Consider the following 19,580-nt stretch of genomic DNA (forward strand, 5'->3'; position numbering starts at 1 on the left):
GACATGCTGCACGGAGCTTCGCATACTTAAAAGCTCAAAGGGCACGTATTGATTTTTTATCTCTCTCTCTATCTCTCTCTAACTCTCTCTCTGCTCCTGACAGAGGGGGTGTGAGCTGCCGCCTTCAACAGCTTTGTACCGGCGGTGCTTCGCATATTTAAAAGCCAAAAAGCCCTATTGATTTTTTTTTTTGACTGCTTGCTTTGCACTCCTTTGAAAAGGAAGATATGTTTGCATTCTTTTAATTGTGAGACAGAACTGTCATCTCTGTCTTGTCATGGAGCACAGTTTAAACTTTTGAAAAAGAGACAAATGTTTGTTTGCAGTGTTTGAATAACGTTCCTGTCTCTCTACAACCTCCTGTGTTTCTGCGCAAATCTGTGACCCAAGCATGACATTCTAAAAATAACCATATAAACATATGGTTTCTACTTCGCGGATTTTCCTACTTCGCGGGTGGCTCTGGAACGCAACCCCCGCGATGGAGGAGGGATTACTGTATATATATATATATAATTATTATATAATTGGGTTAGGGTACGACACTGACATGGCCGCTTAGGTGGTGCAGCGAGAAGAACTACTGAGTCATAATCAAGAGGTTGCGGGTTCGATTCCAGTTTCTTCCTAGAATTACCATTTTGAGTAGTGAGTAGCTCTTATTGTTACTATTATACAATAAAAACATACATTTCAGTTAAGTCTGTAGCAGCCGGTATAAATTTATGGTATTTGCAAAGGTTAGATTTTTTTTTATTCAGTTTTAATTCTCTCAGTCATGTTCAAGCTCTCCCTGATCTGACACTGCTGTTTTCAAATAAAGACATGCTATAACAGAGGTGAACTACAGAGGGTTGTACATTGGAGAAAGAGAACAAAAGCCTTATCCGCAAGAAACATCAACTCACACACAAGAACAACGCAGCTGCACCAGGTGTAAAGGGCGAAAAATGGCACCATTTGGATGCAGCAACAGGTTGGCCTTCATCATGCCAGTCAATCTGCCACAAGCATGTTCTTCAATGAAACAGCAGGGCTTACAGAGCTTGCCACGGTACCATGCAAAGATCAGTTTATGATTATGTTTCTTGATGGTCTTTATATGAAAAACATTTATATGTTGTTACTTATGTAAACGCCACATCGAATGTTGTTTATCTATATTTATTTACTTATCTTCCTACAGCGTAAAGTCACAAGTAAACTGCAAAGCTTCAAGTGTTTGGTAGACACGGTATGCTGACAAAGTACATCTGCAATGCCATTCCTTATTCAGGAAAAGATAAGTTATGAAAAGTGCGACAGTAGCTTCCACCTGCTGCTATAGACATGTCAGTACGTGAGCGACTCTCCATGCTAGTGTTTAGATCTGGCAGTACCATGCGGACACTTCACTATGCGAGCAATGGTACGAGAATACAGTCAGATTTTTTTTTTGGACACATACGCTGTCAGATCTAAACATTAGCATGGAGAGCCGCTCGCGCATATTGGTATTTAATACCTTTACTATGGCACATCTGACTTTTGTTAAAGCTACATAAAGGCTGTAATCATCATGTTATGCACATTGTTATTGTTTTTTCAATTTTGTATTCTTAAAAAATCCTTTTATTTCAAATACGTTTTTGCATTTAACTATTCAATAGTTAAATGTGCTTCATTGCCAACACATTGCTAGTTACTAACATTCCACATTAGCTACAATTTTTCTCATTCCTAAATTTCAACTAATTCTGACTGGTGCATTAGCACTGAGTTTGGTTATGTAAAAACAAGATTTACCTAGTGTGTCTTCAACACTGTTAACTGCAGTTCTATTCACCTTTACAACAACTTGCTCCATCCTAGAATAAAATAAAATAAAATAAATAAAAAGGGAAATAAGATGGATTTGCTGCACATATCTGAAACAGCTCAACAAGGGTTACTATCAATATTGCTGATGGGGAAGATACCATTTCAATAAATCATTAAATACTGGCAAATGAAACACTCTATATTCATTTTTAATAATTAGTAAGGAGACTTAACCAAGTATTTTATAGGAATGTAACATGTTTATATTCCCTAAAATAGTGACAAAGAAACTTCAAAAATACATTCTGTTTCAGACTGCTTAAAATTTTATCAGAAAACTTAATTTATTGAAAAAACATTAAATATTGCTGAAAATTAAATTTAGAACTTTCTGATCTATTTTTTTTTCTAAACTTTACCCTTGCAAAAACATTTACAGGACAGGAAGCTACACTAAATAAAACTAGTCTGATACTGAACACATATAAACATATTAAACTGCACATATTACTGCAGAAACACCACTCAACCCAACAGCGTGCTTTACATTGAGCCTAGAAAATCCACATTATTATTTTAAGATTATGCAAACTAACATTGCTAAAGATATCAATTTATTATCAATGAATCAGTTTTTTAATCAGTACAATACTCATTTTTCTGTAGTACTGATTCTATTCATAGCAGATCTGCATTTCTGCTCACTCATCGTTTTCAGAAGGTTATTTCTGCCCATCCTGTAGATTTAACATATACTCCACTGGCAAATTGCAAGCATAAACTTCTGAAGACTGCATTTTTAATGTACAGTTGTATTGTGCACAACTTTCTTTCTTTAAAAGCTGACAGTATACTTTATTAAAATGGTGTCAAAAAATGTAATTTCCAAAAATTTCTCAGGTATACCTTTAACCAGATTAGTGTGTTCTGTCAGCAATAAATTAAATTCCCTAAGGAGATCAAAAATGAAATCTGTAAATGTGAGGTAAGCATAGTAAAATAGCATTAATAATAATAAATTGTTTCTTGATACACAAGAACTCTGCATAAAGGCATTTAAAACAAAGAATTAAAGGAAATATATGAATTTAATTTTTTTTCCTTGGTCGCTCCCTCTCAAACATTTACTCTGGTAGTTTCCACAACATATTATATTTGGGGCATCAAGCAGAGTTTTTAAAGTGGGTTATGGTCATCATTGAAAAAGCATGGAAAACACTGCTTTAGGCTATCTTCATGTTTACAGAAGATTAGATCAATTGCATTTTACCGTCATGTGAATGTGTGAGAGTGTCAGGGGCTTCTGAACAAGTGAACTACCTCAAAAACAAGATGTTTTTATTAATGTAAATTTTTTCAAACTATTACTAAATTTTTAAACTATTAATGTGTATGAAAGACTGAACTGTTTTTTTTTTGGCATTTTATGTACTTTTGACCATGTGACAATTCCTGAGGCTTATGAACAAGCACTTTTCCTCAACAGAAATCGAGAGAGAGAGAGAGAGAGATAGATCTACATCTATATACATTTATACATTATTACACAGATAGTTTTATAAAATGGCATTGAAAATTAATAATTTTCTAGGTACTGTATTGAAGTTGGAATTTCAGATTCACGATAACCCTAATACAAACACAAACCTCGATCCAGGTACTACCAAGTTAACTCAATGAACCACCCCTAAAATTAAGAATTTGTGTTGTAAGCATCCATACTTATAACAGATAGGAAAAACATAAATATAAAAAAACAGGCTGCACTATTATTTAACTAGATTCAGTACTAATAAGTAGATTGCTTTTAGACATATAAAATTCTAGTTATTGCTGCCAATTTAGTACATTATTATATTAGGAGACACTTCACTCACTCTTTAGTTTTTCTACATATATTCAGCTTCAACAGTGCTGCCAATGCGTTTTTCTGCAGGTCAGAAGAAAGGACTTCACAAGACTTAACGGCTCCTACAAACACATAAAAATAATAAAATCCAAATATTTTCAGCGCTTCAAGGTCCAAGAGTCAAAAGGTAGCCAATTAATAAATAATAATTACCTGACAAAAGAAGCTTTACTGCAAACTTGCGAACAGCAGATACATATTGATTTTCAGTTACCCCTTCAAGGGCTTCTTCAGACAGGTACCTACATATGACCTAAACATGAACAGAAATGAAAATAAACTAGAATGTTTTTTAGGGGAACACTAAGACAAAAAATTGCTCAATGGTCATAAAAATATAAAGATGTAAAAATGTGCATCTGCAATATTGTAGGTTCTCATAAACGTAACTTTAAATGATCAAACAAAGAAAGGAAGATTTTAATTTTACAATCATTGACAATGAATATCAGAAAGCCAATCTTCAAAGAATATGCATGAAACATGGTCTAATGCAATTCAAAGTCAGATATTGTTTTCACCCCTCTTAACTAAGAGACTTTAAAATTGATCCAGGACTGCACTAGTAACAGAAACAACCAAGATCATTTAATACATTTATGTTCACTCAGGTGCCCTTTATCTATTAATCAGATCTTTGAAGAAGAAGACGTAAAAGTTGAAGACCTAAAAATATTTAGAGTATTAAAAACACACACACACACACACACAAAAAGGGGAGAATGCTTTTGGATAAGAGTCTGGGATAAGAATTTGCAGAAAAAGCCCAAGTTATATAATTCATACTACAAGCTAAGTGGCTGATCATTTCATATTTTGCTTATTACCCTTAATGACAACACCACATACAGCCCAAGTCAACTCTACTATTGAATAACATTCACAATAAACGTTACAACAAATTTACATAACATTTATTTATTTATGGGAAACCTCAAAGTAATCAAAGTAATTTCAATCCAGCAGCATAGGATGGAAAGTGATATACAGTTGACCCTTGATATACGACTGGTCTTACATGCGAACAACTTGGTTTACAACCAAAATTTTTGTTTTGAATTACGACCAACATCTTGCATTACGAGTCCCAAATGCGGTCACGTGTATTCGCTTGTGCGACTGTAAACAAACAGCCGAGAGCGTTTGTAAGCATCAGTCGGAGCCCAAATACATGTGTTTGTGGACGTAATTTCGGTCAGTGCAGTGATTTATATAATTTACTTCGATAACTGCTAAGGAAGGAAGAGAAGGTAACAAAGGTAAAGAAAGCGATCACAATTGAAACGAAGAAGGAAATTGTATGGAAATATGAGAGTGGCGTTCATGTGACCGATCTTGCTAATATGTACAGCATGTTGAAATCCACCATCTCGACAATTTTACAAAGAAAAGATTTGTATAAGGAAACTCCTTCCAAACAATAACCACCTTCCATTTCATTCTCCTCCTACTTCCTTCCTGCAAGCCAAAGATGTCAACTTAAATGGTGAATAGAGTATGAAATTGTTGTTTCTGGTTGGCTAGGCACTTTTTATAACTTTTTGGTTAGTACATTACAAAAATTATTGGTGTTTTTGGTAAATTATGCACATCATACAACCCTTTTTTAAAAAAAAGTTAAGTAAGTGTTGCTGTGGGAGGTTCAGAACACATTAAGGGCATTTCCATTATTTCTTATGGGAAAAATAGTCTTGACTTACAACCAACTTGAGTTACAACCAGCCCATGCGAACGAATTGAGTTCGTAAGCTAAGGGTCCACTGTAATTAAAACAAAACATGTTTCTTCATTTTAATATGCTTTTCTTTTAGAGTTTTATTATAAGAACGCTAGCTCGGTTCAACTAACTGACGCTATCAGTTACTGTACAGTAATGCTACATTGACTAACATTTAGATTTTTCAATGAAACAGCAAATTACTGTATAACCATTTTAAATGCCCTTTCCATGCACTATTTTAATTACTGTTCCACAATTTAGTTGTTTGTAGTAAAACCTCAAATATGCTGTTTTCTGTCACAACTACAACACTTGACATATAATAAACAATATGGAATAAAAAAATTAAAAAAAAACTAAGCACACTTAGATTTATTTATATATATATATATATATATATATATATATATATATTGTAGCAGTTAAGCGTGTCGTCCACCTCTCGAACCCTCAGGTACCACTCTTCTACCCAGGTGAAAGTATAATAATTCTTTATTTTATAATTATACTGTGCACAAAGCACCCTCCACTCCACACTCATTAACCAATACACAATTCTCTATAATAACTCTCCTCCTCGCCCAGACACGTCGCCACCCTACCTCCCAGCTCAGCTCAGTGTCTGGGCTTACCCAGAGTTCTTTTATAGCCCCTGACCCGGAAGTGGCTCCAAGCCAAACCCACAAGTCCGTTTTCCTTCCGGGTCAGGGCAAAGTCCTTTTCTTCATCCCGGGAGCACATCGCTTCTTCCAGTCACGTGACTGGGATGCACTCCCGGGTTATAGGGCACACAAGAGCCCACTAGCCCCCCTACAGCGACTCCTGGCGGCCCCCAAGGTATCCAGCAGGGCTGTGTAACGACACTACAAAGTCCATGAGGCCCTGCTGGAACTCGGGGCACGAATACGCTGCCCGGAGGGCTCCTCCCAGCGGCCTGGGGGTGGCGACCGGAGTCCGTAGCCGGTCGTCTGTCACAATATATATATATATATATATATATATATATATATATATATATATATATATATATATAAATAAATCTATCTATATATACAGTAATCCCTCCTCCATCGCGGGGGTTGCGTTCCAGAGCCACCCGTGAAATAAGAAAATCCGCGAAGTAGAAACCATGTTTATATGGTTATTTTTATATTGTCATGCTTGGGTCACAGATTTGCGCAGAAACACAGGAGGTTGTAGAGAGACAGGAACGTTATTCAAACACTGCAAACAAACATTTGTCTCTTTTTCAAAAGTTTAAACTGTGCTCCATGACAAGACAGAGATGACAGTTCCGTCTCACAATTAAAAGAATGCAAACATATCTACCTCTTCAAAGGAGTGCGTGTCAGAAGCAGTGACTGTCACAGAGATAGCCCTATTGATTTGTTTGCATTTCTCTCTGTTTGGCTTTTAAGTATGCGAAGCACCGCGGCACAAAGCTGTTGAAGGTGGCAGCTCACACCCCCTCCGTCAGGAGCAGATAAAGAGAGAGAGAGAGAGAGACAGAGTTTGTTTTTCAAGCACAAATCAATACGTGCCCTTCGAGCTTTTAAGTATGCGAAGCACTGTGCAGCATGTCGTTTCAGAAAGCAGCTGCACAAAAGATAGCAACTTGAAGATAATCTTTCAGCATTTTTAGACGAGCGTCCGTATCGTCTAGGTGTGCGAACAGCCCCCCTGCTCACACCCCCTACGTCAGGATCACAGAAAGTCAGCGCAAGAGAGAGAGAGAGAGAAAGTAAGCTGGGTAGCTTCTCAGCCATCTGCCAATAGCGTCCCTTGTATGAAATCAACTGGGCAAACCAACTGAGGAAGCATGTACCAGAAATTAAAAGACCCATGGTCCGCAGAAATCCACGAAGCAGCGAAAAATCCGCGATATATATTTAAATATGCTTACATATAAAATCCGCGATGGAGTGAAGCCGCGAAAGGCGAAGCGCGATATAGCGAGGGATTACTGTATATATATATATATATATATATATATATATATATATATATATATATAAATAAAAAGATTTTTCATTAATTATATTGGTTTACCTGATATCCCTCCAGAAAAGGCTGGAACATGGCTAGGAAAAAGGAAACAATCTTATGACCTCTCTCTGACAAAAGAATATCAGTCTTGAGTATCTGAATGGCATCAGCTTTCATAAGAAGATAGCATCCCTCTTCAAAATCCTGTTTCAAAAGAATCATAAGTATTTTCATTATTTAGAAGAAATAAAGTCCCATTTTCTAAAATTCAAAAAAATTACCTTTTTGAAAAGCAATCATCAGTACACAAAATATTACTGTGAAAATACTCAGCTGTTTAGATTATTATGTTACATCACATTTAGGCCAAAACACAGTGCATTCAGAAAATATCCAGACCATTTGGATTTGTTCACATTTTGTTATGCATCAGTCTTATGCTTAAATGTTTAAAATTCAGATTTCCCTCATTAGCAACAATCAATACTCCAGAATAACAAAGCTAAAACAGGATATTTGAAATGTTTGCAAATGGAAAAAAAACAAAACAAAAAAAAAACAATCACATTATCACAAGTATTCAGACCTTGTGCAATGACATAAGAAATCTGGTTGAGGTGTATCCCATTCTACTGATCACTGGTGGGATGTTTCTACACCTTTTTGGAGTCCACCCGTGGTAATTTCAATTGATTAGACATGATTAGGGAAGACACACACATCCCTATATGGTCACATAGTTGACAATATGCATCACAGCAAAAACCAGATCATGAGATCGAAGGAACTGTTTGCACTGTTTAAGAACAACATTGTGTTGAGGCGATGATCTGAGGAAGGCTATAAAAATGCCTGCAGTACTCCAGGTTCCTAAGTGTACACTGGCCTCTATAATTCTTAAAACGGAAAAAATGTGAAACAACCACGACAATCCCTAGAGCTGGTCGCCCAGCCAAACTAATAAAAAAATAAATAAATAAATAAAAAAAAATCAATTAAGGAAGGGATTTGGTAATATAGGTGGCCAAGAACCTGTTAGTGTCTCCACAGAATCTGCAGAAACTTCCAAAAGGACAAACATCACAGTAACACTTCACCAATCTGGGCTTTAAAGGCAGGGTGGCCAGAAAAGAAACATGTGAAACCTCACTTTGCGAAAAAAGCACCTAAAGAACTCTCAGAATATGAGAAACAAATTTCTCTAATCTGATGAAACCAAAATTGAACTGTTTGCTTTAATTCTATGTCATGTCAAGTGAAAACCCAGGCACAATTCATCCCTGCACAATGCCATTTCAACGATGAAGCATGGGGTAGGCAGCCTCACACCGTGTGTTTGTTTTTTAGTGGCAAGGATTGGGAGACAAGTGAAAGCTAAACAGGGTGAAGTACAAAGATATCCTTAATGAAAACCTACCCCATAGTTCTCTGGACATCATACTTTGCCAAAGGTTAATGTTCCAACAGGACAATGATAAGAAGCACAAACCAAAAGAACACAGAAGTGGCTTAGGGACAACTCTGTGCATGTACTTTGAGTGGCCCAGCCAAAGCATGGACTTGAACTCAAATGAATATGCCTGGAGAGATGGACTTTCTCCATCCAACCTGACAGATCTTGAAAAGATCTGCAGAGAAGAGAGGCAGAAAATCCCCAAGTTCAGGTGTGCAAAGCTTGTCACATCAAGACGACTCTGAGCTGTAATTGCAGCTACAGGTGCTTCAATTCAACAAAGTACTGAGAAAAAGGGTTTAAATACCCTTGTCAATGTGATACTTAAGCTTTTTGGTTTGAAATAAATTGGCAAAATTTCTAAAATCCTGTATTTTATTTGCTGCAGTGGGTTGGCACCCTGCCCGGGATTGGTTCCTGCCTTGTGCCCTGTGTTGGCTGGGATTGGCTTCAGCAGACCCCCCGTGACCCTGTGTTCGGATTCAGCGGTTTGGAAAATGGATGGATGGATGTATTTTATTTGTTACTTTGGGGTATTTAGTTTTGCTGGATGAGGGAAAAAATAAATTTAACCACCTCTACCATAAGGCTGCAACATAAAAAATATGTAAAAATTGAAAGGGTCTCAATTCTTTTTGAATGCACTGTATATTATACCCTTAAAATTTAGTAGGTACCATAAATATGTAAATTAAAAGCCCCCCAAGAGGTATACATTTGATAACAAGAGTATTACCAGATGGGCTGAAATACCTGATTACCTCATTAATGTAATCTTATTTTAAAAATACTTCTCAATACAAACATCTTCTACAATTCTAATATGTTCACATCAAATGGACTATGTTCACATCAAATGGACATATTTATTTGTTTTAATGTTTAAACATGAGTGTATTATGTGTAGTTTTTATGTACAGACTGCTGTAACACTGCAGTTTCCCATTAAATCAATAAAGTACATATCCATCTGCAGACCAAAATTAACAAGTAAGCCAAAGAGTATAATTTGCCAATAAATGCTGAGACCACAGAGAAATTAGTCTAAATGTCTAATTTCGATTTCATAAATTAAATTAAAGCACTTTATAGTGAAGATGAGTAATGGCAAAAACATGGAAAATCTCACACCACGGTAGGTGGCCAAAAGTTAACTATGAAACAATTAAATAAAGAAATAACCAATCTAAAATTGAAAAGAGAAGATAAACACGTAGGAAAATGGGTCCACAGATTAGTAGGAGATGTAAAAGTTAAATGACTGTCTTTTGAGATGTAATGCCGAGTTTATGGATGAGAATAAGGATTATAAAATGTATATTGTTTTGTAAATTTATACAGGATTAGTGTTTTTTGAGGAAGTGGAATCTACAAACTCAGCCAACTGAAATTGTGAGTGGCTATATATGAATGCAAATGAATCAAATGCTGCTTCCTGCATTGTGCTGAGTGGTGCAAAGACAAACTCCTTGGGATATTGAAATAAAAAATCATTTAAGAAAATACATGAGTGCATACAGTTATCTTACAGTAGAACTGACAGCTTCAAATTTAAAATCAATCAAAAACCCTACTGAAAAAAATTGTAAAGAGATCTAACAAAAATATCTTTAACACATGTTACCTGTACAGTATGTCCTGGTGCAAATATAAATTCATGAGAAAATATGTCTCGAAGAAAGCTGAAATAACTGAAAATCTCTTCTATGAGAAAAAAAAATTATAAAGTAAAAAATATGGAAATGTACAATATCACTGTAAATATCTTAGCAACAAGTTTTCAATTTACTGTTAAAAAGTAATTAAAAAGAAAATAGAAAAAACTGCATTCTTCTTTAACATTTTTTAATGTTTAACACTAATATTTTGTGTTTAACCTTTTAAAAGGTATGGGATTCTAGGCCACCACATCTGTTTGCGTTTTTTTTTTTTTTATAATTCCAACATAAGAAATGGAGTAAATGATTAGTAATGATGTACACTTGTACTTTTATTTTTTTTATTTATGACACATATGAAATTTAAAATATGTTAATCCAATTCTGGGTTCAAAAAACAAACTACAATGAAGCTCTAAAAAAAAAAAAAAACAAAACCATGTGCTCATTGCACAAGTTACTTATACACAGAATGGCACACCAATTTATGATTGGTCTATTACTCCTGCAACCATAATTACTTTATGTTTAGACCAGGGCTGACTAATTCAGCAAAAAAGATGACATGAAATACTTGCAAGAAGTCAAAAACACCATAATTAAAATGTTATAAAGGAGGTATACTGATTCAGAGATGATCTGTTTAAAAAATTTCGTAAAATACAATAGGAATATTATCTGCAATATTATTCATATTGCCTGACTTTTACTAATCTAGCAATGAGTGTCAAAAATCCAGCACATTGATGTTTGTTACTGTTAATTTGTTACATCTGTATTAATAATAAAATCAACAAAACAATTTCATACCTTTTCTAGAACTGCCCACTGAGTGAACGGAAATAGCCACTAATGCAGGTCGAACAAAGATATGTAAAATTTGATTCCTGTATGATGCACACATCAGAACAGTGGCAGCATATTTGAACAGCTGATGCTCCAGGTTGCTAGAATCCTGCTTTTCTTCAATCAGGGTAACTCGACCACCAGTGTTTTTTACAATGGAGTGATGCAGAGAAATACTGGAGGCAACCACTTTGCTGACAGATATGTGATCTAAGATAAAATCATATTTAGTCACAAATAAAGCCTTAATTTATTTGAACTGCTTTCTTAAATACAAACTAAACTTTTTTAAAGAATTTATATGTTTAACAATAAATCAGCTGCAGCAGTTATATTGCTTTACTTATATCAGACAAACCTTTTAAATTAGAAACAACAACAACAAAAAAAGATGTTAAGAGACAAAAAAGGGGATGAAAGCATAGGATGCATTCTTGTGCAGTTAATGCTTAGTTCATCCATCCATCCATTTTCCAACCGCTGAATCCGAACACAGGGTCACGGGGTCTGCTGGAGCCAATCCCAGCCAACACAGGGCACAAGGCAGGAACCAATCCCGGGCAGGGTGCCAACCTACCACAGGGCACACACAAACACACCCACACACCAAGCACACACTAGGGCCAAATTAGAATCGCCAATCCACCTAACCTGCATGTCTTTGGACTGTGGGAGGAAACTGGAGCGCCTGGAGGAAACCCACGCAGACACGGGGAGAACATGCAAACTCCACGCAGGGAGGACCCGGGAAGCGAACCCAGGTCCCCAGGTCTCCCATCTGCGAGGCAGCAGCGCTACCCACTGCGCCAACGTGCTGCCCATGCTTAGTTCATATACTTTTATATTATACATAAAATAAAAAAAACATTATTACATAGTAAGTATTATTAGACTGATTTTGTGAATTAATATTGGGGGCAGACTTCAAACAATTTCAATTTGGTTACAATAACACTCATCTCTTTAAACTGGAGTTTAACTCAAAGTCAACCATCCCTTACTCAAACTTAATATAAACACATACATAACCAAGCCAGCTGGTAAAACAGCAGGTAAAAAAGTAGACAAATATTAACACATCATAGCACAGCAGTTTCCTACTGGGTTTTGTTTGGCTTAAGTGTGCACATCATTAGACATGACCATTCTCAAAACTTAGTTTATAGAATTTGTTTTTGTTACCAGATTAGTCATAACAAATTTCTCTGTACTTTGCACAAGTGACAGTAATGTCTCAAATGTCAACCATCAAACAAAATAACACTATCTTTGGATCAATTCTTTAATTTTGGTTTTATGCAAGTCATAAGATTGGGTAAATTTTTCCTGCACTATACACCTGAATCTTAATCTTAATGAAAGAGGTTTTGGCAAAGCATGCATTTTTGCCTCATTAGATAAATATTTCCACTGATTATTATTTTGATAAAAACAATGTCATACAAGTATACTACCTTAGAAATAATTTTCATCTAAAAAAAGAAAACAGTCAACTAAAATAGTAAAATTAAAAGTTCAAATAAAAAAAAATGAAATGACAAAGATGGAACTGCTAGTGTGGACATGATATCTGGGTCTATATTTTCCACTTTTATATGGATTTTTTTTTTGTCTTCTTGCCAATTTATGATCGAAAATGCAACTTTGCACAAGTATAAACAGGGCATAAACTATTTAACAGTAGAGATGCTCCGATAGTTTGGCCAACGATTTAAATTGGCCATTTTCACTAAAAATGACTCAATCCGTGATTGGTAAATAGGCCAATCACAAAAAAAACAATCTTTTCAGCCCCTGCTTTTCTATGCTTTACAGTAATTTAGTTGTAGTGTTCCTTTATGTGATGTTTTATGATAACTGAGCCAGCCGCATCAATTTTTTTTTTATTTGCAGTGATCTGCCTGTAATGTAAACAAAACAAGTAAACAAATCATGGCTCATTTTATAAGAAACCAGGAGACAATTGGAATATTAGCCTAACGCTAAAGAAAGTGAAGTAATAAAAAACTGAGAAAAAGGAATCTGAGAAGTCATCCTGTACAGTTCAACAAACAAAAAAATGCTACTTTTACTTGTAGACTTTTTTATTTTGTCTTTTAAAACAGACACTGTTCGAGTTTGGACCACAAGCTTGTATTAAGTGCCTCAGCTTTCCAACTGGAAAAAGAAAGACGAATTTAAAATTGCTGCTTAGTTAACAATAGTTTTGTTAGTTTAACAGCAAAATGTCTTTTACTTATAAGCCTATTAAGCATGTTAGTCTTGTACCTTTTTCATAAACAACTTAGGAACATTTGATACATTTGTGGTTACTTTAAAGATATGTAATATGTTTATTATTTCTTGCTATGTGTCATACTCCCGCCCTACAGGGCGGAGTGGTGGCTCGGAGGCTAGGGATCTGTGCTGGCAATCAAAAGGTTGTTGGTTCAAATCCCGTAAAATGCCAAAAGTGACTCCATTGGGTCCTTAAGCAAGGCCCTTAACCTGAAATTGATCTGTCCTGGGTATGAGGTTAATCTGCATCCAGCCCTGCATGTAGACCCTCCAACCTGCAGGGAAAAACATGGGAGTTGGTGGCAGAATTAGCACTCCAGCCACCATAAAAAACCTCACACTGTTCCATTCCAACTGAACTAGTATGGTGCTGAGGTGTCACCTACTGCATGGCTGCATTCAGGTCCTAATCTGGGATACTGAGGTTTGTCATGTGGTGGGATGCTCCTAACCTGGTCTTGCTGATACACTGAAGAAAAAAAACACACACACCTGTATAACTATAGCAAATGTCTACTTTAATAGTAAATAAAGTTGTGATGCTGCAATTAAGGATTAAAACCTATATGTGCTGGTATATTTATATTTAAAGCAGTGTCATTACATATCAATTATTTGATTGTGTGAGTGTGTGTATATAATGTTTTTGTTGTTTGAAATGGTGAAAACTATTTTTATAAGCCTTTTAAGATAGGTACAGTACGGAAAAAATTAAACAATATGACAGTTTGTAATTATGAGAAGCATTTTATTTTCTTTTAGGCTCCATGTATTAAGGATAAATACAGTATTTTTTCAATTTAAGTAGATTTTTATTGTTATTTCAACCATATACAGCTAGCACAGTACATAGTGAAATTAAACAACCTTCTTCCAGTATCATGGTGCCATATAAATCATAGGTCTACAGAAAAAGCTACACATTATAACGTAAAGTGCATGTATGTAAGCATGTACAAATATTGCAGGACAGAACAAAGGCAAACAGTAGTACAAGTGAAGACAGTGCAGCACTGACCAGTACACATTTATGATATCTAAATGTTCAAAAAAAGTAGCATGCTGTGCCAAAATGTGACAATATCTTAAATAGAAGGAACAAATGTAAGTAAACATAACACTGGAAGTAGGAAGAAAGTAACAGTATAGTAATATAACAAATATAAAGACATGATCTAGAGAGTGGGAAGGTGTGTGTGTGTTATAGATAGATAGATAGATAGATAGATAGATAGATAGATAGATAGATAGATAGATAGATAGATAGATAGATAGATAGATAGATAGATAGATAGATAGATAGATAGATAGATAGATAGATAGATAGATAGATACTTTATTAATCCCAAGGGAAAAGAAGGCAGCTTTTCATAAAATTTCCAATTTAATGAATTCATCAATTTCTTTTAGATTTGTATGCATTTTGTGTGTGTCAAGTAGAGGTAGGAATCTTATAGTTTGATCTGATTTCGATTTATACTTAATTCACTATATTTATAACAGTCATTATAAGCATCAATTCAAAACTCAAAAAATTGTGTTCACACAACCTGCACACATAGGAGAGAATGAACAATTCATCACTAGTTCAAAGTGGCAATGGTACAGAGAAGAGACAAGGAGAGAGATCAACAAGAGACAGCAAGTGTTTGATACCATAGTCATTAATGGTGAAGGTCTATTTTGGGGAATTAAAATCTCATTTGCTGTGCGTTCTTTACTTCAATCATCTCAGCACCTGAAGTGTGTGTGTAAATAATATATACCGCATTTCAAAGATATACATAAACCCTGAGAATCAACCTGATAATCTGCCCCCATACATAATAATAAATCTTCAAGCACATCAATAAAGCATAACCCTAAACAATAAAACAACTGCAGTACAGGGAGTAGGGCCAGCACATTAAATAATGCAGCCTAAAGCAAGCCACACTTTTTCCTTTCCTTATTTTTCATATGTTTTAAAAACTACATGAATGAGGCACTTAATACCATTCACATCAAATTTCATACTTAATAGGGCTTCGTATTGGTGCTGATGTGAGTGGTGGCTTTTTAAGATATTACTTAACCATAAACAGAGAATATTAATATAACATAACAAATTTTAGTAACACTTTATTTGAAGGGTGTCTGCATAGCAACTTCATAACATATGCATAAGCATGGAGTGACATTTAAGAAGAAATACTTCATTAGTAATGAACGGTTAACATGAGTATTTGGAAGATGTGGAACAAAATATCATTCCTTATTAATTTAAAAAAAAAAAAAAAAAAAAAACCTTTCACAGCACTGCACTTATTCAAAATTCACTATAATTTAACATATGTATCGCCACACAAGTCCACACATATTATGAGTGGCTAACTGTTTTGATACAATGCAAAAAACAAAAAAAAAACTATCATCTTGTGAATAATATTATTACAAAATCATCAAATATTATTTCTTAAAAACTAGGGGGCTCCGCCCCCTGCTCGCTTCGCTTGCCAACCCCTGGTGTTGGGAAATTACAAAGAGCGTGATATATGAATGAGATATAGCATAGTGTGAAGGTGTAGATGACGCAGATAGGAAGCAAACAATAAAGTGTTTGGCACAGTGTAAAGGTTTATTGGAAAATTTCTTTGTAAACAACATTAGTAGTAAAGATGGTGTCTTGTCCTTGAATGAGTTTTCCTTGGCATGGAGCATTTATGACCTTAACTTTAACGTCAGATGAACGTCGAACTTGTGAGAAGGCCACATAAAGTTGTCCATGTCCAAAAACGGGCTCAGATAGGTAGATGCCAACCTTGTCCATGGTTTGTCCTTGTGATTTGTTGATGGTCATGGCAAAGGCAGGTTTAATGGGGAATTGTTTCCGTTTAAGTGTAAAAGGTAATTCCAGGTCAGAACTTGTAAGGTCAATTCTAGGAATTAGAACAGTATTGTTAGCATGTGATCCTGTAAGAACTGTTGCTTGAATAACATTGTGTCATGGTGTAGACAACTAAACGTGTACCATTGCATAAACCCTGTTTAGTGTTAAGGTTTCTTAATAGCATGATTATTGTTCCGTTTTTAAGGCTAAGACTGTGTTGTGGTAATCCGGCTGGGTTAACAGTGTTCAAATATTCTAAGGGGAAATTAAGATGGTCATTGTCGTCATCGGAGTCAACTTTGTCAGAGCTTAGAAAGAGGTGTGCCTCTCCAGGAAGTAATGAAATGACCTGGTTATTAATATGATCAACAGTAATATTTTTTGGACATAATATAGTTCGTTGTGTTAAAAGGGGTATTTGGTCTAATGAGACCGCTGTTCCAAATATCTTCGTAAGTAAGTCGTCGCAGATAAAGGGTTGAGGAATTGTAATAATATCTGGGTGAAGTCCATCTGTACTGGTGAGTGTACCATGTCCTAGTTGTAATAATCAATTGTTATATTCGGGATCTGGACATCGCATGTTTTGTACCAAGTGTATCTTTTGAAAGCAATGGCAATTGTCCGCGTAACATTTTTTGTTCCGCGGTTTTAGAAGCGCGTTGTAGGCGCCGACGTGAATTTTTTTTTTTGATGCGGGTTCGTGTTTGTGGTCCCGTTACTCGAGCCGTCTAGTTTTGTATCCGTGATTGTGAATTGATGACTTGTTTGATCTTTATCGTTAGGAATATGGATAAGTAATAAGGAGGATCGCGCTCACTGTTAATATGCGGATTGTTCGTTTCTTCGTATTATCACCAATCAGGTCTCGCGCCTGTATATGTATTGTAGTTCGGTCTCTTGTTGTTTATGTATGACGTCGTCGCGTATTTTAAGGTGGACTGAACAATAGCTGAGCGCAAGGCATGTGGAGCAATAGCCAAGCACTGTCTAAAATCTACTCCTAATAAAAGTACCTTTCCTCCAAGGGGAATATTATTATTTATCAATGCAATGCCAATTGTCCACGTATTTTAAGGTGGACTGAACAATAGCTGAGCGCATTGCAAATGGAGCAATAGTTAAGCACTGTCTAAAATCTCCTCCTAATAAAAGTACCTTCCTCCAAAGGGAATATTATTATTTATCAACGTTTGTAGAAGTTTATCAATGGTGTTGAGTAAGTGACTGGATGCCATTGTACATTCATCTATAATTAATAGTGTGGCAAGACGGATGTCACGTGCATTGTTACTGTTCATTTTCATAGTGGATACCGATGTTTCTGTGATTGGGACCGGTATTTTGAATAAGGAGTGACATGTGTTTTTGGAGCCGAGACATTTTTTCTTCCGCGGTTTCAGAAGCGCGTTGTAGGTGCCGACGTGATTTGTGCATATTTGCATTCTTGATTTTGTTTCAGGGTGCACTGTTCGAATGCGATGTAATATTTGTCCACATATGCGAAAGCAGTATGGGCCATTGCCTTTTGGTGGCCTGATACTTACTCCGGTAGATGCAAAAGCAAATGAACTATTGTAGGATCTAATGCAGTTCATAAAGTTTTACCTTTCAGGTACTGCGTTAGTTAGAAGCTTCTGTAGATATGCAGGATATGAATGTAAAGGAGGCAGTCAAATTTGACCATTTTGACAATAACGTGTAAATGTATTACTTGTATTGCCATTTGTTTCTTCAGGGAAGTTAAGTGAATGACAATGATTGCAAATGACATTCATTAATCCCAATGAATTTTCATGAATAGTGGACTTATTATTGAACGCGTTGTCAGCTAACTGGCGCAATCGTTTAGCAGGTGTCTGTCGTTGATGTCCTTGACGTGTATCTTTTTGCTTGTGCCGTTTGAGAGGCGCGTCGTTGTATGTGCAGGATTTGGGACGTGCTATTCTGGAGCTGTAATCGATTTGCCTGTGGTGTGTGAGAAGCCCGTTGCAGTTTATTGCGTTCATTGTTTGTATTGAGCCTTGCCCGTTTTTGTATGTTTAATATGGAGCCTTTTCTGTGGTTGAACGGTTAATAGTGCATCAGTGTAATGAGATCGATCTATGCTGTATAATTTGAACGTGTTCAGATGACGTAAGTTTAATACGGACGGTTCGTTCAGTAATGGGGCTTTGTGTCTCATTTCTTATTTATGTTAGTGTGGTTGTGGATCTGAATCCTCCTTTTTGTGTATGTTTCGTGTGCTATGTCTGTAGTCTGTCCCGTTTCGTGTGCAATGGGTTTGTGTGGTGCTCGCGTCTGACTTCTTTTTTTTTTTTGTGTGCAAGGGGCGCGTTGCCTCACTTTTTTTAATCTCTGTTAGTGGAGGGAGTGTTTGTGTGTCGGTGGGTCTGAATCCTCTTTTTTGTGTGCGTACCGTTTCGTGTGCTGTGTGGCGCTTGCGTCTGACTCCTTTCTTTTTGGTGTTCTAGGGGCGCGTTGCCTCATTTCTTATTTCAGTTACTGGAGGGGGGCTTTGTGTGTCGTGGGTCTCAATCCTCTTCTTTGTGTGTGTTCCGTTTTGTGTGTCATGGGCTTCGTGTGGCGCCGGCGTCTGACTCCTTTTTTCTGTGTGCTATGGGCGCGGCGCCACATTTCTTATTTTACGTTGCTTTCCATTCGGCTTCCGTTGCTTGGAGGGGGGGGGGGGGGGGTTTGTGGGGGCGCCTGCGCAGTACGTCTTTTGCGTCCACGGCCCATGGCCGGAAGTCCCTGCGTCCATCCGGTTTACCATTCTCGTTTAGTAATATGGATAGTATCTGTTACTCTGCTTTCCAAATATGCTCACTTTGGTATCACAGGTTGCCCAGGTGAGGCACATTGCCAACTTTTTTCACCGTAGCACTACAGCCATACACGTGCTTAAAGAGAAGTAACGTTTATTGGACTTGCCAACACACAAAATTGTGGTTGATGCAGTCACACAGTGGAATAGCACATTGGAAAGGATAGAATGGTTTTTGGAACAACAGCCAGCCAACCCTTTTAGCAGCTTTGCATACTGCATAAGTAGCAAGGTT

General features: G+C 36.3%; 1 protein-coding gene across 2 annotated transcripts in view; it reads right to left on the reverse strand.

Annotated features, from left to right (window-relative positions):
• The window catches only part of LOC114648632 (dihydroxyacetone phosphate acyltransferase-like), a 62,501-nt gene that overhangs the window by 2,385 nt on the left and 40,536 nt on the right, over positions 1-19,580 (reverse strand). The window contains exons 10-15 of one of the 2 annotated variants that reach the window (XM_028797776.2): positions 11,337-11,582; positions 10,493-10,569; positions 7,479-7,619; positions 3,863-3,962; positions 3,678-3,771; positions 1,786-1,847 (exon numbers count right to left, since the gene is read on the reverse strand). In XM_028797776.2, the coding sequence (XP_028653609.1) occupies positions 1,786-1,847; positions 3,678-3,771; positions 3,863-3,962; positions 7,479-7,619; positions 10,493-10,569; positions 11,337-11,582 (720 nt within the window). Of the gene's footprint in view, positions 1-1,785; positions 1,848-3,677; positions 3,772-3,862; positions 3,963-7,478; positions 7,620-10,492; positions 10,573-11,336; positions 11,583-19,580 lie in introns of both variants that reach the window. The other variant, XM_028797775.2, reaches the window with a different exon arrangement.

This window comes from Erpetoichthys calabaricus, chromosome 3 (assembly GCF_900747795.2).
Source record: "Erpetoichthys calabaricus chromosome 3, fErpCal1.3, whole genome shotgun sequence".
Classification (NCBI taxonomy): Eukaryota; Metazoa; Chordata; class Cladistia; order Polypteriformes; family Polypteridae; genus Erpetoichthys; species Erpetoichthys calabaricus.